This window comes from Coenobita brevimanus, chromosome 67 (assembly GCF_032717465.1).
Source record: "Coenobita brevimanus isolate Jiangsu-jjx chromosome 67, ASM3271746v2, whole genome shotgun sequence".
In the NCBI taxonomy this organism is placed as follows: Eukaryota; Metazoa; Arthropoda; class Malacostraca; order Decapoda; family Coenobitidae; genus Coenobita; species Coenobita brevimanus.
The window spans coordinates 4,814,774-4,836,746 of NC_137020.1; the positions used below are offsets into that span (position 1 = coordinate 4,814,774).

General features: G+C 41.5%; 1 protein-coding gene across 1 annotated transcript in view; it reads right to left on the minus strand.

The window, feature by feature from the left end:
- Positions 1 to 660: 660 nt before the first annotated feature.
- Positions 661 to 21,973, minus strand: part of LOC145405498 (nephrin-like) — a 134,785-nt gene continuing 113,472 nt past the window's right edge. Inside the window, exons 11-16 of the mRNA XM_080276847.1 lie at positions 21,596 to 21,775; positions 14,666 to 14,788; positions 13,362 to 13,474; positions 11,737 to 11,920; positions 10,018 to 10,248; positions 661 to 773 (exon numbers count right to left, since the gene is read on the minus strand). Of these exons, the coding sequence (XP_080132973.1) occupies positions 661 to 773; positions 10,018 to 10,248; positions 11,737 to 11,920; positions 13,362 to 13,474; positions 14,666 to 14,788; positions 21,596 to 21,775 (944 nt within the window). The remainder of the gene's footprint in view (positions 774 to 10,017; positions 10,249 to 11,736; positions 11,921 to 13,361; positions 13,475 to 14,665; positions 14,789 to 21,595; positions 21,776 to 21,973) is intronic.

Below are 21,973 nucleotides of genomic sequence, written 5' to 3' on the forward strand. Positions count from 1 at the left end.
CGTTCTCAGCTGGAATATCGCTAACCCTTGTGGAGTGGATGTGGAGAGGTTGCACTAAAACAAGTGTACATAATTCAGAACAAAGCTGTAAGAATTATTAATGACCCTGAAATTGCAAATGAACTGCCTCCTCTACAGGTAAGAAGGAATGTTGCCTCCCTTGGATTATTTTACAGATACTTTTATGGCAAATGCTCAGACGAAGTTGCATCCATTGTGCCACCTCCCCACGCCTCCCCCTTTGCTACACGGGGATCTTGTAGCGCTCATGACTGGACTGTCACACTACTAATCAGAATGCTTTTATTTCTCGAACTGTATCCCTTTGGAGGAATATTCACCAAAATGGTTTCCCACCAAACTTCAACCTACGGCGCTCAAGGCCAACTGTTACCAATTTTTTTTTTTATTAATGGGGGACACCTGTATTCGGGTGCATGGATAATTTTTTATTTAATTTGTTTTTCCTTACTTTTTTGTTGATCTGTAAAAGAAAATCAAGACTTCTTAAAATTAGTCAAGATATTTTGACTTTTCTCTCACGATAATGCATCCCTCTCATAGTCTCTACATCTCACCTCACGTGACGTCAGGCGCTGCTGTCTGAAGATCCAGGACGAGACCATGACCATGATCGTAGCTGCTGGAGTGAACCAAGTGTCATTTCCTCTCTGGCGGGGGGCGGGGTGGAGGAGGCAGAAGTACCGACCCATCCACCACCAGGGCCTCCATCTCGAACTCCACGTCGCCATCGCCACTTGTGACGGGACAGGCTGAGACAGAGACACTTATCACACGTCGGCCCCACGTGACAACACCTACCTTACTGTCCCAGACTGATGGATGCTAATCTGTGTATGGAGAGCCAGGGGTATTATTCGGTGCACTGGGTAATAATATCACTCAAGTTGGTTTGTTCTCATCTGATGGAACAGGGACCCTCCCACAACTAAGATACTAACTTATGGTTACTTTACGCCTTTCAGTAACATAGAAGTGGTTGAAAAGTATGAACAATGGTCCGTGGTCTTGTCTCATATTGGTAGTCGTGTACACATAATGGGGGAATGAATTATCGATAATTGAAGTCCTGTTATCTCTCCTGCTTTTCTGTTTACGGTCTTTGAAATTTACTCTCTTGCTTTCGAAGCAAATGGCACAGATGACACTAATCTGTGGGCTTTGGTTCCTTCTTCCTTCCATAAAATAAAGATCAGTGTCAGTTTCTGTAGAATCACCAGACTGATTTTCAAAGCCCACGGAGAGGTAACAGGACTTTTGTTGGCGAGTGTACTATTACCTCCAGCTATTGTGCTCCCCCATATATTATCATGGACTACGCGAGGACGTAGCGAGTTAGATGGCTTTGGCAACAACACCGGAAGTCGCAGTCATAATATCTGATTGGTACGGAGCATTATATGTGCCAACAGCTACATATTCTTACCGTTAGTACTGATATGTCCATATGGTTTTGGTAATAATGTAGATTAATTATTTCAAGTGTTATCTGTTTTGCCACATAGTGAGATAAGCAAGTTACCCATATAGTACAATTGAAAATAATCATCACCCATCCTCCAAGGATGGGTTGGATGACAGCAGAGAAAAGGTTGGAATGGGGATTGAAGTAAGGTTAGATGCACACCCACAAAAAAAATATTCGTTACCCTTGTGGTGTGATACAATATGACATAAGGACCAAGAGTTCTGAACTACTACCAGTATCAAATGAACACAGTTTCACTTTTACAAATCATTTCAGAGTTCATCGCACCCAGAGGTAACGATAATTTTTTTGGTGGGTGTACAAAAGGTAACGTGAGGGAGGAATATTCATGTACTGATGAAATTACATGCCAGACCAAACATGTCATATTCACCTTTATCACTCCTTCATCACTTTGGCGCTTCAGCCTTCAGTCTCGATGTTGAATTAGAAACTATAATAACCAGAATGATTGCTGCTGTGCCATATAAGAATATGATGAACAATATATATATATATATATATATATATATATATATATATATATATATATATATATATATATATATATATATATATATATATATATATATGCGTCACTAATGTAAAGGACGAGATGAGGGGAAGAGGGGGGAGCAACACACAACCTCTCGCAATCACCGCAACACTTTTCCTTGTGCGACTCAACCCGCCAGGCATTTGCAAACCATTGCCGGTTTCTTCATTAGAGCTGTGTTAGCGATATGTATACAATATATATTTTATGTATACTTGGATGTTAGGCTATAGGGGCTGAAAAGAGCTATTAAAAAAAAGGGGGGGGGAGTACATCAGAGACACTGAGTCCAGCAGTATGGTAACGTAAGTTAAAGTGGTCGTGCCTTCGACTCTGGCGACTTAAGCAAAGCCCCATTTAAGGGCCCTTAGGCTCCCGCATCTATGTAGTATTATATTTTTTTCTAACAGCTGGACATCAAAATCATCCTTCTAACACTCTCCAGTCATAACCTAATCTTGTTTCCATTTTCATCTCCATAACACGACAGCCATACTGGATTTCTTTGTCAAGCATTATTACATAATTTCATATGTGTGATTCATACTTAAGAATCCGTGCCCAGACAGTAAAACTATCCATATATAGCATGTTATACATAGATGTCGAGTCCATTTTTCTCTTTCACCCATATCAGACAAAAAACTTGCTGGAAATATGCTCTCATTCAGCCTGTCCCAAAGAAAGGTGACCAATCCCATCTCTCTAACTATCGCTTAATTGCTTTAGCATCCCGTGTTTCTAATCTTTAAAAACCTTGGATTTGGATCTCTGTTACCTTGTTTTAAATTTTTCTTGGAGGGAACAATCTTGCGGGTTCCTAGCCTTTGGTTCCTTCTTCCTTACATAACAAAAATATTCTGAAATATGTCAACACCTGTCAAGGGAGCATCTGCTTAATTTCATTTCTAGGACCTCTCTGGTTTATGAACATGTAAATAAATAATACTTACAATATCAACAGCTTCCGGGTTAACGATGTGGTTGCTGGAGAATGACGGATATGAGCTATACACTTTTCACCTAAGCCTGGCCCAGATTTTCTTCCTTTTGCAGCTTATTTAGCGTTCGTCAGTGATGGGAAAAGACAACACTATGGCTTCACATCCTTCCCTTCGGACTTGTTAAATAGCTATTATCATATTTTAGTCGTAGTCTGTTTTTACAACTCAGCATTCAAGATGGAGAGCCGGCAAGAGTAAAAGCGGTATAATATGTTAGTGTTTCCAGCAACAACCACCACCAACATTGCCACAGCTTAACCTCATACACCTCACATTCAAACCACATTCATGAGGACTAACGCTTCCCATGTGTTTTATTAATTTTCTTTCTTTGCATGTTCTTGGTTACGTGTGACCATAAAATTTGCTCAGTGACATATAACATAAAATGTGATACACAAGAATGATCTGAAATAATTATTTAAACTAAAAATTTATCTTGCATGCCGCAAGTCTAGCGAGAATTATCATACCCCCACGCGCACTGTTTTTTTTTTTTTTTTAATGTATTATGTGGGCAACACCTGACGTATAACATTCACAATTATTTAACTTTTTCAGCCTGGTTAGTTCCAGTCTTTATAAACTCTCAACTGACATGGCCTGAAAGTCCTGTAACAAGAATAATAAAAGGACATTACATGATTGAAAGGGGTAAAGGAAATAATGTGTATATGGACACCTGAGCGCCAGACTAATACTCTTGACATCAAAGAGGAAATTATTCACAGGGTACCATACTTTATTTTAACTCGGCCCGGATTTTCGTCCTTCTGCAGCTTATTTCACGTAGCTGAGTGGCAGAAAAAGACAATACTACAGCCGTACATCCTTTCCACAGCATCCTTCGTGACTGGCAACATATTCTAGGGTTAATCTATGGTTACAACCCAGTATTCTAGGTGGAAGGACGACAATTTTTGGCCAAGTTAACGTGCACAGGGTATAGCAACATATCCTGCCCTATGGCCCATCTTATACATGGCAATAATTACACTCAACAACCTGCCTATCTCTGACGTGCAGGAGCGTCCAAATAACGACTCTGAGAGTCTGGGTGTACGATGGAAGAACGATTTAAAAAGTTTCATGTTTTTTGTTAACTATTCACAGGGAAAACTTGTCAACCTGTCATGAGTTAGCAAAGGAATTTCAGTTTCTATTTCATGACTGTCAGACGGGCTTACTCACATAATGAATATCTCACGGATACCCAGCAGAACCATATGGCTTGCTTGCTTTCTTTGGTGAGAGTTAATAACAGGGACACTGGCGCACGGGTCATCGCTCACCAGAAGGGTCACGCCCATGACTATGACAAAGTGAAATTATAAAAAAAAAAAAAAAAGATAAGAAACGAGCAATACCAAAAACGACAGACCTGGGAAGCTGTGAACGGTATCATACTGTAATACGTGAATTTATTATGATACTGTTGTCATGTTAGCAACAGAAACTCATCGCAAATTATGATCAGCATTTGCATCACCTTTGACGGTTTACCTGTATCCTTAGACGAGAGGCCCCTGTATAATCAGTTAGTACATGAATGTCACTTCATTCTTTCGTTTGCGCGCGCGCACACACACACACACACACACACACACACACACACACACACACACACACACACACACACACACACACACACACACACACACACACACACACACACACACACACAGAAAAAAAAACTCCCTCCCTTGCACCCATCAGCAGTAGATGTGTAGAGAATGGACGATCATCCACTATTCCCAGTGATAATGGTATATAACACATGATTACCGTGATTCTTGAACTGTCTGCCAAATACGATAACATAATACGAGATACTACTTGTATAGTTACAAAGCTTCCAGGATGGGGAGGCGGTGGATGTCTGTTCAGGCAGCAAAGACGTCTGTGTTATGTTCAAAGTCTAATTTTTTGAGCGTGGTGCCGTGTTCTTGGCTGTGGTGGTTTCTAGGGATGCCTGTGTAGAGGTGGCATATCAGACGCAGGGCTAACTTCATTGTGGTTATGCCTATATCGGTAGATAGGAGGGCCAAGTATACTCGTATAAAAGAACTTTCCCCAATCCTGAATATGAGATATCGTTATAGTATGACCAAAATCTCATGGATACATCTGACTCTTAGTAGCAGCAATCATTAAAATGTCTTTTGCACAACACTCCACCAATCAGGGCTGGGATCTGCGGAAATATTTATGATTGGTTCCCTTTCGCAACTACGATTAATTTTTGCAGGAAGAACAGAGAACTGAGACTGCAATCTTTCAACGTTTCCTGGTTCTCTTGCAGAAAATAAATCTTAGGAGTGGAAAATTATCATGGGTTGTGTCTGTTTTTCGCAGTAGAAACAAGGAAGGAGGGGGCATAATCTTCTCTTGGTTCTTGTAGCTCCTGCAGAGAGGGTTCTAAGATACGACACGGAATAGTTTGTAAGTACGTTTGAGAATCCCACCAATCAGATGTACTGGCTGCAGCTGGTGATGTTGGTGTCAGTACTAGCTGCCTTACCACGTCCACACACAACCTCTGAAGGAACACAATATTTGAAGCAGATTATACGTCTGAGAGTCAACGTACTTTTGAAACCCATTGGAGGTGTTGTAGTTCCATTCTGTATGTCATTAGGTATATAATAAGCAATGATTGTTCAAGTAATAACAAAAAATAATTGTTATATAGTTGTCTTAGAATTAATTAGCCTCATTCAGCACAAAAGAAATGAATGAAGCTTTCTTCTGTGCCGAGGAGATTGTTGTTTGTGATCGCCACAGCTTGTAAATACTCCAGGGATTGGTGTGGTTGGGGACTTGTGTGGCACGGTTTATTTGTTTATGTCTCTCGTCGGATGTGTTATAGCAATGGGTTATAGTGGTGGGACTACAGTGGTGTTATGGTGGTGAGGTTGTAGTGGTGTTATAGTGGTGAGGTTATAGTGGTTATAGTAATGAGGTACTGGTGTTATAATGGTGAGGTTGTAGTGGTGTTATAGTGGTGAGGTACTGGTGTTATAGTGGTGAGGTTGTGGTGGTGTTATAGTGATGAGGTACTGGTGTTATAGTGGCGAGGCTGTAGTGGTGTTATAGTGGTGAGGCTACAACGGTGTTATAGTGGTGCTTTAGTGGTGAGGTTGTAGTGGTGTTATAGTGATGAGGTACTGGTGTTATAGTGGTGGGGTTGTGGTGGTGTTATAGTGATGAGGTACTGGTGTTATAGTGATGAGGCTGTAGTGGAGTTATAGTGATGAGGCTGTAGTGGTGTTATAGTGGTGAGGCTACAATGGTGTTATGGTGGTAAGGTTGTAGTGGTGTTATAGTGGTAAGGTTGTAGTGGTGTTATAGTGGTGAGGTTGTAGTGGTGTTGTAGTGGTGAGGTTGTAGTGGTGTTATAGTGGTGGGGTTGTAGTGGTGTTATGGTAGTGTTATAGTAGTGAGGTTGTAGTGGTGTCTTAGAGGTGGGCTTGTGTTGGTGTTATAGTGGTGAGGCTACAATGATGTTATAATGGTGAGGTTGTAGTGGTGTTATAGTCGTGGGGTTGTAGTGGTGTTATAGTGAAAAGGTTGTAGTGGTGTTATACTGGTGAGGTTATAGTGGTGTTATAGTGGTGGGACTACAGTGGTGATGCTACAGTAGTGTTATAGTGGTGAGGCTACAGAGGCCATGAGACAACACATACCCTAGCGCTACACAAGACCTAAATACACCAGCCCCTGGAGTACTTATAAGTGAAGGCGACTGTGCATATATTGCCAGACACTGTAATCGTGCACTGAAAGCATACACAGAATAAGCTAAGTTGCTGAGTACACATCTAAAAAATTCAGTAATTCGGAAGAAACTTGCTCAGAGTATAAAAAGACGTGGTCAGCTATAAGACTGTACTAAGAATAATATGTTTCACACACACACACACACACACACACACACACACACACACACACACACACACACACACACACACACACACACACACACACACACACACACGCACGCACGCACGCACGCACGCACGCACACACACACACACACACACACACACACACACACACACACACACACACACACACACACACACACACACACACACACACACACACACACACAAGAAAGAACAGAGAATAGAAAAAAAAATACATACATATGTAGTCGAACGAGGAAATCAAATCTCAGATATAATACCAAAAGAAGAAAAATGGCTTAATGTAAAATAAAGTACAAAAGCAAAAGCTGGCAGGGTGAAGACTGGCCAGCAGGTATGAGTGTGGGGCAGTGATTGAGACAAACGCACTACGACTGTGAACACGAAAGCGAAACTGGAGTTCAGGATTCAACAGCTCAAGGGTTCATAGTGATTGCGAATAACACAGACGGATGTTACCTGTCACGAAACAATACTATCTACCTTTATCTATCTATAACCAAACACCTTAATCCCATACGGGGTTGGCCACAAACAAGTTGCCTCCAACCACCTTGTCCTCCACCATTTCGATGCTCTTCCCCAACTCACACCCCTTTCTCACATACCTCACCACTCCATCCCTCCCCCTCGTCCTCGGTTTCCCCCTCCCTCTTCTCTCCCTCCACCTCACTCACATACACTTTCCTCGTTAGTCTCTCGCTCTCCTCCCTCTCCACATCACCAAACCATCCCAGTGTGTGTCTCCTAACGCTTTCTATTACATCAATATCCACACCACAACGCTCCTTCACTTCCTCATTTGTCAAGCTTTCCATCCGTGTAATTGCACATATTCCTCTTAGATAACTCATTTCCACTGCTCTCACTCTTGCCTTGTGTCCTCCCAAAAAGGTCCAAGCTTCACTTCTATACGTTAGAGTTGGTATCACAATACTATCATGCAGCGACTTCTTTACTTCCCTGTTTCTTATCACTGCTTTCAAAGAACCCATTTAAGCACTCAACTTCCATCCTTACTCATCACACTACCCCAGTACTTTAATGCACTCACCTTTTCCATTTCTTCCTCATCCAACCTCACTGTACTTTCAGTAACTTCATTTCTCTCGGAAACCACAACTTCACTTTTCCCTTCATTCACCTTGAGATTCAGTTTCTTACACACTCTCCCAGACTCATTCACCAAGCCTTGCAGATCCCCTTCGTCCTCACTTAACGATACAGTATCATCTGCAAACAACAGAACAAGAAGTTTCCAAACACTGTCTTCTCTCATTAGGGCCGCTCCAACATCCTTTGCCCAACCTTTTATCTCTTTTATAACTTTATCCATATACAGACTGGACAACCATGGAGACATGACACATCCTTGTTTTAATCCAACATTCAGGGAGAAAAATTCACACAATTTACCATCCACACGAACTGCAGCCTTAGCGCCCTCATACATAGTTTTCACAGCATTCAGCAGCTTCCCATATACACCATATAATATGCGTTTTTATCAAAATAAACACACCCTTTTTCTCTATGCAGTTTCACCATAAGTGTTGCATGGAGGCAGAAATAGTAAAAGAAATGTATCAGACCTCCTAGAGCCACAGTCAAAGCACGTGTGTGATCATTGGGGGACTGGTACCTTTTAGCGTCTGTACTCCCTCACCCCCCTTCCATCTTTACTCTCGTCCAATATTTCATCACCAAGTACTATACTGTATAGTAGCTTTAGTCAATAACGAAATGAAAATTTATAGGTGTACACTGTGTGTGTGTGTGTGTGTGTGTGTGTGTGTGTGTGTGTGTGTGTGTGTGTGTGTGTGTGTGTGTGTGTGTGTGTGTGTGTGTGCTCAATAGGCTACTTATGTAGCATCGTAGATATCACAATAATGACATAAGGTTACCGGTATGAGGCCCCGTTGCTGAAATCATATCCCTGGATTTTTATTCAAAACACGTTTGATGTCAGGTTCATCAAAGCTGTAACGTTGTCTATTGTTTTATAATTAACTTCTCACTTATTCCTTCCGTGCTTCGGAATCCTGGTCGAACTTGTAGCATCAGTATGATTTTATGTCTTCATATTCTAATGCATCAGCTATGTATTTCTCCTCCAGGCCTTACGTGTATAGCAGGTCGTGATAAAAAGATCAACAGAAGTTAGTAGCAGACATACTCATCTGCTATGGTATGTCTTAATAAAAGAATAAATATATGTGTATGGCAAACACTGGCTATATTGTAGTATGACATGATAAAAGGTGTGTAGAAGTAGAGCTAACGCCAAAGTCCAGTCATTATCCTGCTTTTCTCTCCATGTACATTAAAATCAGTATGGTGAATCCACAGCAACTGCCACTGATGAAGTCATTGTGTTTCAGATCAATGTTCATAACTGTTTCATGGAGAGAGAGGCAGAGGAAGCGACAGGCCTTTTGATGTCGACTGTACGTGACGGAAACACTGGCTTATCTACGTGTATACATATACAACTGAAGACGAGTGTCCCTATGTATATAATTATGTACAGCTATACAGAGCTAGGCTGAATATCAATAACAACTGCAAATATCGACAGATAAACAGAATCAATGATAGGCAAACCTAAAGAAACGTGCTCTACCCAAAGTATAAGGCAACAGCGGACAGTTACAGACAGATAAATATTGACAAAGACTGGTAGATAAACAGTAACAAAGACTGATGGACAGACTCTGGCAAATAGATAAACATGAACGACTGGTACATAGACAACGGCAGAGATATAATGGGCTACAAAGACTGGCAGACAGACAAACAGGAACAATTGTAACAGTTGCCATCAGGGGTTTGTTTACCCTCTGCCATCTCAATTTTCATTAACTACAGACTTAGGAAATCTAATGTTTTTATACAACAGTTAGTCAGAACAAAGCCTCTGTATTACGTATCAGTATTTATTCTTTTAACTTCCTCTTGGAAATAAATTATATTGGGGAAAAACATTCCCCACTCCCCTTTTTTTTTTTTTTTTTTTTAATATCTGGCGATTTTGCTCACCTGGTATGCTTGGTCCTGGTTGAGTAGCCGTGCTTGTGTGGTGGACTGTGGTTGAATGTTCCCGCCGCCTCCTGACCACCACACATCTGCTCACCACCACCACAACCACCACCACCGCACCCATCACAGCCACACCCACCGCTGCAGCCGCCACCACCACAGTCATGTCCGCCAACAACACTTCCTCACCTTCTGCGTCCGACCTACTCACTTCCTCGGTCTTCTTGTTTCCTGTCCCAATAAGTGTAATGACAGTCAAGGACAAAAATTTGCCTAATATGTCACCTATTCCACCTTGCACCTTTTGGTGGCTAATATTCCTAACATGAGACAGGCTTAATATGTTTCTCTGGCGATAGGCACAAAAATTCACTTAATATTTCTTCTTTTCCGTCAATTCCCTTTCGTGAGTAATAATGCTAAGCTAAGAGACGCATAGCATGTTTCTCTAACCACAGATACAGAAGTTCGCTTAATACTATATTTCACATCTGCTTGTCCCTTTTCCTCTGGAGTCTAACATTCCTAATCCGAGAGAGTTTTAGTATTAGTCTCTGGCCATAGATACGTACGTTCATTTAATAGTTTACATGTTCTACTTGTCACTTCCTTCCGAAGGCTAATATTCTGAGGCTGACAGAGGCTTAGACTGTTTCTCTATCTTAAAGAAGAAAATGTTTCACCTCTTCTTATCACTTTCTTCTTCTGGTTAGTAATCCTAAGCTGAGACTGGCTTGGTATGTTTCTCTAACTTGTTATATTTGTCTGGCCATAGGTGACTGATTTCTCTTTGATGTGATGCGTCAGGGATGAAATTAACGGACATTCCCTACGTGTCAGGTAGACGCGGTGGAATAATAGGTCATCTTTGGTCCCCAGGTGTACAGGTTCATAGTCTCGTTGCCATCTACATTCACACAGGGCAGGTGCAGTGAGCCATCAAGTGCTGGTGCGGTAAAGCCAGGGAAGTTCGTCCACTGTTCCACCGCGCTCACTAAGGGCATGGTCATCATTTCCCTCTTGAGGCATCATACCATCAAAGAAACATACCAAGCCTCTCTTATTTACATCACACATAAAAATGATGCCGAGTTGCTTACGGAGTCCCCTAAGGTTGGCCATGGTACGGTTGATGTTATCTGCTGACTGTTAGCCAAACCAAAAGACAAGACCAGCTAATTACTTCCCAGCAACTGATGAGAAATGTTAAGGAGTAACACGTATGCGTACTGTAATAAAACTTGGAGTAAAACGTATGCGTACTGTAATGAAATTTGTGACCATGTGAGAATCTTGGCTTGGAATTTAACTCTGTTTACTAGTCGTTGTTTCCTGTCTAAACGTGATGATTGTGTGGCTAGTTACCAATCTTGTGGCCACACGTCACTCTCACGGTAGGATCTCCCAGGGTCGATGGAGGCCAGCTAAGATTATTAGCTAACAGAGAGAAGTCAGACCTACAAATGCTGAAATAGAAACCGAACTTATGAACCTGGGTGCGCGGTCGAGAGCAGAAATTCACATTAAGTATCCCCATGTGATTTTTTACAAGCAAGAAATTTATTGTACACGAGACAGTAAGTGATAGTTATATATGGTTGCTTAAAACACATCCGTCAACCCTTTGCCATACAATGTTACCACATCACAGGCTCACATAATTCAAGGAAACTTGAAGCGAATTTATGCCGTCTAGTGTGCATGATTCCGAGTACTTACTCATCCTGTTCTCCGCCGTCTTGTAAGTGAAGGCGCTAAGGGTGACTGGTGTGGAGGCACCGAGTGCGTTGTGTGCCACCACCTGTATGAGGTAGTCCAGGCCGGGGGTGAGGCCGTGCAGGGTGAACCGAGGTACTGAGGAGGTCACGTTTACCTGACCAACCCCTCTCACTGCCTCGTACACCTGAACAGGAGGAAACAGTGGCATAATTCATATACTACCAGGCCTCTATCCTTCTCCTCCTCCTCATCATCATCATCATTCTTATCACTGCCTCGTACCCCTGGAAGACAATAGAATAACTCACTCACTGCCAGGCCTCTCACCATCATCATCATCATATCATCATCACTACCTTGTACACCTGCCAGTACAGTGCACTGATCAAAGGGGATTACTCATTCACTATCAGACCTCTTTCATAAATGAAACAAAATTAACTGGCGACAGTAAGATTAAAAAGTAATAGACATTATGGAAATGGAGTGGGTAACGGAAGAGAATATACCCCAGTTAGAAATGAAACAGCTATACGGTAGAGTTTTGGAAGGTCAGTAGAGTTATGATATAAGTAAACAGCACAGGTATATTTTTTCAGAGATGAAATGATAGCTCCAGCCAGTGTACAAATTCTAGTGGAATTCGAGAAGTTAGTGTTACACAAAGAAATCAAACAATCACATTTTATTTTAAAAGAGACGAAATAGTAAGATACAGATAAAGGACTGTTCTCGCTGGTGTTAGGTGGATTCCAGTGTGAAAAAAGTGAGGTTTGGAGGAGAGGTAGTGTAAAATAGAGAAAACTGAACAGGAGAAGCTGTATAATTTGCTGAAATGAGTCAGACACTCTCTCAGTTATGGTGTTTGAGAAGAATGATGTCACAGAATGCACGGTGATGGATGGCAAGGATATGAAGAATGTGAGTGCATTCAAGTACTTGGGTAGTGTGATGAGTAATGATGGTACTTTGGGGGATGAAGTGCGTGAATGGGTACAGCAGTGAAGGAAGGTTGTTGGTTCACTGAAAGCAGTGATGAGAAATAGGGAGGTGAGTATGGAAGTTAAGAAGTCACTGCATGATAGTATTGTGATCCCTTCCTTGACGTATGGAAGCGAGGCATGGACCTTGCAAGAGGGGAACAAGTCAAGAGCGGGAGCAGTGGAAATGAGTTACTTGAGAGGAGCATATGGAGTGACATGGAGGGACAGGTTGACGAATGAAGAAGTGAAAAAACGTTGTGGGGTGGATGTGGATGTGGTTGAGAAGATTAGGAGATATACACTGAGGTAGTTTGGACATGTGGAGAGAGTGTAAAATGAAAGACTGACTAAGAGGGTGTATGTAGGTGAGGTGGAGGGAGGGAGAGGGAGGAGAAGACCGAGGATGAGGTGGAGGGATCGAGTTGAGAGGTATATGAGGAAGGGGTGTGTGAGATGGGGGGTGGGTAGTCAAATGGTGGGTGACAGAGCGACTTTGAGGCGTTTTGTCTGCGGCCACCCTTTGCGGAATTAGAGCGTCAGGCTATAGATATGTAGGCAGATAGTCAGACACTTTACCTGGGCATCTCGACTGGGCATCACTAACCCATTCTCAGTCAGTCACATCTACATCAAGTCTCTTACCCTTGCTGTGAAGGTTTGAGTGAGTCCCCCATCGAAGCCTGGCGTACAGACTACCGCCAAGGAGTTGTAGGTCTGATTGTGTAGTGAGCAGTCCACAGGCGGCTCTGGCATGCCTGAGTGGAGAGACGGGTGCATGGCTTGGTACAGTGAATAGGCAGACAGAGACAGACGCAATACTAGTAATGAATTATCCACAGGCATTTCTGGCGATCCTTCAACCCCTTCCCCCCCAAAAAAAAAAAAAAAAGAGAAAAACTGATCTCTATATGTATGTATGTATGTGAACATATGCTGTCAAGAGTAATATTATGGTAGGTTGAACTGTTAGGATTCATACAGAGAAATTCATATTAATCTACCTGGCTTTATTAGGTCTCATATTACTGTTCCAGCTCGTAATCTGCTTACATTATCGCTCCATCGCAGTGGCACATGCATGTTTTCTGATTGTCATACCCCTTCCCAGAAAGTAGTTGCTCAATATTCTTATGTTGTTTCCTGTTTCTAGTCGCTTCTCCCACTAAATAGCAATGCCTGATTTACTCTTCACTATTCCCTTCTCCTGTCTTTGATCCTTATTTTTACCTTCCTTGATTTGTATTAGTTCTTATTACTGATATCGTTAATTTCTTATGCACATTGCGCTACTTCAGCACCATCACCAGCCTCAGGTGCATGATCAGTCGCTGCAAAAATACATCCTCTCTTACGAAAACATTTGTCGGATTCTTAGCAGTGATGAAAGTAACAGTTTTATTGTCTTTTCGATTAGTGACAACCATTTCTTGGGGAAATGCATAGTTTCTGACGTGTGGCTTTCTCCCTGCACATCAATCTTGAATATGCAATAGTTATGAAAATCAAGGAAAATGACGGTATAAAATAGCAAATTAAGGTTAGCAGAAATCTTTATAATAAAAAAATATATATATTAATTCTGACTCACGTTTCAGCCAGACATGGGACAATTTTACAATATTGCCCAATAATGCAGTTCCTATTAATAATCAACTGATTGATGTCCAGTTATGACCAAAAATGCCAGGGATAGGAGGGAAGAATGCCCAAGTTCAAACCAAAAATTGTCAGTGTTACTATCAATGGATGTGGCTTCCTCTGACAGGTTATGTTGCATTTGGCTAGGTTTGTGTGATTTTCATTAACAACGGTACACGTTATATTGATGCCAAAGTTAAGGGCAAAGGGTGATAGGGTTAGGGTTGAAGGATGCCGAAATTAAGACTATGGGGTGCGATTGTTATATATAGTAAAAGATATGTTAAGAATATCTCGTTAAGTCCCACCTGCGGGTATGATATTGAAGAGGCAGGGTGGACTCATCTTTCCCACTGTATTCTCAGCCCAGCACTGCAGCGTCCCGTAGTCCTCAGGATCACGCGCCATGAACCGTGCCACACTCTGTCCATCTGGTCCAGAGTACAAAATGAAAGACAAAACTCGCGTCGTTAGATCTGGCGCGAACATCAGATGATAGACGAAAATTCAGGCGCTCGTGTCCTTGTATGATATGGACAATTGATAGCACTGTTTGACTTTGCAAGTCCGTGAATGTGAGTCGCTTCGTTTCCCTTTGATACCTAACTGAAATAAACCCCTGTATTTGATGCTTTTCAGACAGCAACATTTAATCAAAATGTAAAGCACGTTTTCCCGTATTCTCTCTCTGATGTTAAATTGCTTGCAGAGTTCCATTTCGGTGAATCCGTGCCAGTTTCACTATCCCTTCAACGATTGTATATACTGTAACCCATAAATATTACCATAAGTCTTTCCTATCACGTAATCATTATGAAGTGTGACGGAGCATCGTGCTATGTGTCATTGTTACCGAAGACGATATTCAAAAGATATACAGTACATAATGGAATAACATTCGGTGACAAAACGGAATCGAACTGCGAACCGAGTGGCACAACACTTCCTATGTATCTAGCCATTGGTCAAAGCATATATAAGAGATGTGAATAACTAACTGAAAACAAGGGAATGTGGACTATAAATAAGTAAGGATAGACCATAAATCTTCTGGAATGTGATGATCTTGGCCAGATCCGCCTCATGCAAAAACGGATGCGTCAGTCCTTGCAGATCAGTGATAAGAACCTTTGAAACACCTGGGACTTATTAGAACCTTAATCACACCAACAACACGCATGAATCTTAAAGATAATCAAGCCTGCCAGAACATCAGTACGTGACAGTGGTACGGCGGTCATGATAATTCTCTCCAACAAGCAGAGTATGTTTTCACCCGTATGTTTGTCTGTCAGCAGGATTACCCAAAAACTAAAAGAGAATTTTGGACTAAATTTGATGGGTAGATAGCCCATGTCCCAGGGAACAATCGATTATCTTTTGGGACCGATGTTTATTGGTTTGTGTGTCTGTTAACACGATTACTCAAAAACTAAAAGAGAGATTTGGACCAAATTTGGTGGGTAGATAGCCCATGTCCCAGGGAACAATCGGTTAACTTTTGGGACTGATCGGGATAGTATTATAGTTTCAGGATCCGGAAAACTCTTTTTGCGAAATGTAATCAATGATGAGAAAACTTAACCCATTATGAAGAGTGGATTGGAAATTTCGTTGCCCTTGTCGGAGAGATGCGCTCCACTGAGTGCCCCTCTAGTTACCTCCAGCAAGGAGGTTATTTTGATATGCATTTAATCTTCGAAGAAAATAGCCACGCGACATTTATCTCTCATTTTTATCTCTCAGTGCACAACTGTGAGAAGCAGGTTGAATAAACTGGATGTAGGCAAGAAAACAAGAAAATTATTATATATGAAGTGCTCACTGTGAAGAAGGAACGTGGGGTGATACATAAGTTAAATGAAAAAGTATTGTGGAATCCAAGAATATCTAATAAAGCAAAAGAACTTTATTTTTGTGAAGTTCAGGAGGTTCTTCCTTATTACTGTACTTTATTTCTGCATATGTGACTCGTACACCCAGACCCTTCTCACCCCTAGGGAGGAGGATGAACTGAGGCTAGGCCTTACATATGATGCATCAGTTCTGTTGAGGTGTTTGGTCAATTCACCAGTGGAACGACGGTAATCATCGCAGCGGTGCTCTTGTTATTGTCAACCTGTGTCTCGGAATGACATCAAATTAGCTGACCACTAGCAGTACGGATAGAGAAAGGTGTTTTACTCCAAACATCATGTGGAGACTACACTGGGATTTATTCTGAAGGTTAAGAAATGACGTCTAGTAGTGATTAAGAGTAGCCAACAGGAGCAAGTGACAAGACTGTTGACGGTAGTTTACTTGGTGAATCATTAAGACGAAGGGGAATATTTAGAAACTTAAATCATGTTTGAACAGTTCCGAGAGGCAATTGATATAAGAGAATAGACTCAGAGACAAGCACTGATTCAACTGCATGTGGTTCCCGTGTGAACCAGCTGTTCAAGCTCTTGTTCATGCCAAACAAACCATCCAAGAAAATACCGAGTGCTTTAGAGGTCACAAACGAGGGAACTTTAAGATGTGTGGAACTAAGATGTTAGTAGACAGCAACTCCACTCGAACCAGACAGGGAAAACAGTAGGGAAATGTCGAAGGAAAAACTGTTCAGAATAATGGAACTGCTGGACTAGGAACACATTAAGGGAAGAAGACTGTCAGTGATGACTACAGGTGAAGGCTGAAGGACATACGATTTTCACAGAAGTGAAGACAGGAGGGAGCTCAACAGTGATGAGTGAGTAGGCATTGCATCACTTTACAGGAATAAACATCAAACAGACTAACCACAGCTTATACCCGTCGTCAGGTAACTTGTTAAGTCTTGTCCCTTCTTGATGTCATGGTCTCAAGTCTGTGTCCTCCCACTCTATGGGTGGTGGGTGAGGGGGCGGGACTTACGATACATGCTTTCTGGCGGTGGGTATAGTTGTAAGTTTGGCCGAAATAAGTGTGGAATAAGAAAACCAAACAGCCACACTACCAGTCACTTGTCTATCTATCTATCTATTGCCAGACGCCTCAATCCCGTTTGGGGTGGCCACAAACAAATCGCCTCCAAGTCGCCCTGTCCCCCGCCATTTCACTGCCCTGCTCCCAACTCACACCCCCCTCTCTCATATACCTCTCCACCCCATCCCTCCATCTCATCCTCGGCCTCCCCCTCCCTCTTCCCCCCTCCACCTCACTCACATACACTTTCTTCGTCAGTCTTTCACCCTCCATCCTCTCCACATGGCCAAACCACCTCAGTGTGTTCCTCATAACGCTTCCTATCACATCCACATCAACACCACAACGCTCCTTTATATCCTCATTCGTCAGCCTGTCTCTCCACGTGACTCCACAGGCTCCTCTTAAATAACTCATTTCCACTGCTCTTACTCTTGACTTGTGTCCTTCCAACAATGTCCAAGCTTCACTTCCGTACGTAAGAGTTGGTATCACAATACTGTCATGTAGTAACTTTTTCACTTCCATGCTCACTTCCCTGTTTCTTATCACTGCTTTCAAAGAACCAGCAACCTTTCTTCCCTGCTGTACCCTTTCAAGCACTTCACCCTCCAAACCTCCATCCTTACTCATCACACTACCCAAGTACTTAAATGTACTCACATTTTCCAATTCCTCACCATCCAACCTCGCTGTACATTCACTAACTTCACCTCTCTGTCACTTGTCACGGGAGGAAAAAGAACCAACGTTTACGGGACGGGACTGGTTGTCAATGCTTAAATTACAATGGGATGAATTGATACATGGTGGCTCACCGTCTGGTCACACAGCAGTAGGGAATAAACAATTGAATCACATGTTTCAGAAGTATCAACCTGTTTTTGTTGAGGGATGAGGGAACATATCCATCAAAAATCTGCTGCAACTAAAGCCCATTGCAAAACATGTTTTCATAAAATCCGGCCTTTTTTTCCCCCTTTGTCTTCATTGCATCGACTGGCAGATCTGAAACTGGATAAATGGATGAAAGAGATATTGTGAGTAATGTTGACTCTACGTATGCCACACGTGGTACTTGGGGTAGAACATATTTCTCTGTCCACAGTTTATTGTTTACAGGATTGGTGATCAACAGGCTTAGTCTCTCAGTCCGGGTCACAGGTTGACAGTAACATAAGCCCCCCGTGCTGTGTCCCTCGCATCATTGGTGAACTGTACAGACACTTACGTGGTAGTTTAAGGCACCACACTAACTATACCGGTAGCTGACCTTATGAGGTTTACTACTCAGACCATGTGGAGGAATGGTAGCCAAAACTAACCCTTGCCACGCTGGCGAAGTACGAGTCGTGAAGTGTAGCGTGTAGAGAGAGCAGTGAACGTGAAAGCTAAGGTGTTAGAGTGTTTATGTTTGTGTGAGTCAGAGTCCGCATATCTCGCCAGTGTGAAACACCAAGGTGTAACAATTACTGTACATTTCGAGGCTGCCGACGTCTTAAAGTTCTGAAGGCAGATAATAGTCTTATGTTCCTGAAAGCATTGGGCTACATGATCAGGAAGCTGCAATTGATTAGCTTAACGTCTATCATTCAGGTCTGATACGTTTTAGAGAATGTGGCAAAAAGCTGCTGACCTGACTATTCGTGTCATACATATGTACACTGGGTCACAAATGTATCGGTACATAATATGCGTGAAACATTTGGGACCACAGAACGAGGGTCACTGATATATTAGTGTTCGACCTACCACATGTTGGTAGCCCTGATTTCTGGAGGTGTCATTTATCGCCAACCAGCAATATCCTCTTGTGAACATATAGCAAATGTTATGTTTTATAAACAGACATTGTTCATACACAATGACACGTTGGTAATGAACGAATGTTTTCGGTAGGCATCGGACCCCCTGTGCACCAATACTTTTGTGACCCATGGTACAATGATTTTTATGAACAAAATGGACATAGGATGATTTTGTTTACTTTTCAAATCGCTATACTTTTACTGGTAGTTACCTGGCAATACTGTTCACCATGTAATTTGATGTTCTCGCACTATAAAATTAATTTCCAGTATTTATGCATGTGTGAATGTATGATGTAGGTAGATAGGTAGGGAGGGAGGTACTGTTCAGCACAGGCACAAAATACAAACACCCAATATAACCGGCATTTCAAACTAGAAATCTATATTGTATATTGACCGTATTCTTCTGTCTGTTTGTCTGTCTCTGTCTCTGTCCCTGTCTCTGCCTGTCTGTCTGTCTGTCTGTCTGTCTCTCTCTCTCTCTCTCTCTCTCTCTCTCTGTATATATATATATATATATATATATATATATATATATATATATATATATATATATATATATATATATATATATAAATCATTAAAGACCAAGGCGTAGCCATTGTTCACTATTTTTCTGTTGATCTTTTCGAGTTTTCTTACACATTGTTTTACACTATGATTCAGGTTGTAGATAGTATGTCCAAGATCCATGTCGTAACTATATTTTATTAATTATTTATTTTCATTTTTCGTAGGACGTTTCGTGTATCCTTACACATCATCAGCGACTGTAATATAGATACAATACACTATAAAACATGACATATACAACATAAACCTATACAATATATATACTGAAATGTACAACAACGACTAATAAAAGCGTAGAGTTACAAGAGTATGGATAAAAGAGACAAACCCTTTAGGTGAAGTCAAGTATGAGCTACAGTTAAAAGTGTATGGATAAAAGAGACAAACCTTATAGGTGCAGTCAGCTATGAGCTACGTGATTGACTGCGAAGGTTGTATGGGTGAGTGGGTGTTTGTGGCTGTGTAGTGTTGCCAGTTGTGTTATTGTGTGTGTAATGTTCATTTGTAATTGTCGCTGCTTGTGGTCGGGCCTTTGTGTATTTAAACAGTTTGAGGGTACGATCTAGTCCGGTAGTTTGGTTGTTTATGGCCGGCGTGTTTTCAAGTATGAGAAGTGCTTCTGCCAGTTGTAGTCTAATGTGGTCATGACATTTTTTTATTATATTAGTATTTTCTATTAGAACTTGTCTGTTTATTGATGTGTGATGTTGAGTCATATGATCTTTTATAGAACCGGATTGTAGGTGCATGGTTAAACGTCTGCTTAGTGTGGTTGTGGTCATACCAATATATTTCATGTGACGAAGTTTACAACCTTCGTGTGGGCAAGTGAATTCATAAACTACATTGGTATGTTGAAGTTTGTTGGTTTGTTGAGCTGTGTTGTTTTTCATAATCATGTTGCTAACTTTCCTGTTTTTATAGTAAATAATTAAACTGAGCTTGTCTGAGGGGATAACACATGATGTGTTACGTGTCACAATCTCTCTAAGTACACGTTCATCCGTTTTATAAGCAGGGGACATCTGATTACCATAATACACATTGTGGGTAACAGTATGGGGAAGCGGTTGGACATTTGTGGTTGAGACTTGTTTTGAAAAAAATTGACATATTTCTCTGTCAACTATTTGATTGGAATAACCATTGTTAATTAAGATCTGCTTTAATTTAGTTACTTCTGAGTGGAAGAGTTCCCACGATGAGCAGTTCTTATGAGCACGACGTAAGTATGACCTGATAACTGACAATTGGTACCGCTGCGGACACTCACTCACAGCATTAAGGCATCTACCCAAGTCCGTAGCTTTACGATATACGGAGGTTTTATAGTTACCATTCTCCTCTTCTATTAATACATCAAGAAAAGGGATTTTGTTGTTTACACTTATCTCATAAGTAAATTTTAATATTGAGTTATGTTCCATGGCAGTTCTTAGTTGTTTAAGGTGGTTTTCGTCTCTAACGACCACATAGATATCATCAACATAGCGACAATACGTGGTTGGACGCAGGTTGGTATCTTCTAACACTTTGTTTTCTAGGTGACACATGTAAAAGGCAGCAAATGTTGGGCCCAGGGGTGAACCCATGCTGACTCCGTTAACCTGCTGATACAGCTTACCGTCTGGGCTGCGAAAGGGAGCTTCGGTGGTGCATGCTCTCAGTAATGTTTCCAAGTTGTGGGTTGACCACATAGTGTAAAACAATGTGTAAGAAAACTCGAAAAGATCAACAGAAAAATAGTGAACAATGGCTACGCCTTGGTCTTTAATGATTTTTGTATAAAAGAAAACATTCTGCCTAAATATACTAATATATATATATATATATATATATATATATATATATATATATATATATATATATATATATATATATATATATATATATATATCTCACCTGGGCTCAGCAGCACTTGATCGCCGGGCAGTCTCTCTGACCTGCGTGAGTTGTTGAAGACCCATGAGAACCTGACGCTGGGAGGCGATGCCAGGACACTGCAGGTAACATTGACCACCTGACCCACACCTGCCGCCAACACCTGTCCGACCGCGCCCTCACTTACACACACGGGTGCGTCTGGAGGCGGGGTGTGACGCATCATCATCATTATAATTATCATCATCATCATCCAGATCTACTTTCCAATCCCAAAGAGGAGTAAAGTACTGTAGGGTCCCAAGAGCCAGAAAAATTCATAATAATAATAATAATAATAATAATAATATCAGTGAGGGAAAGGGACGTGAAGGTGAGGGGAAGTGTAGGAGAGGGGAA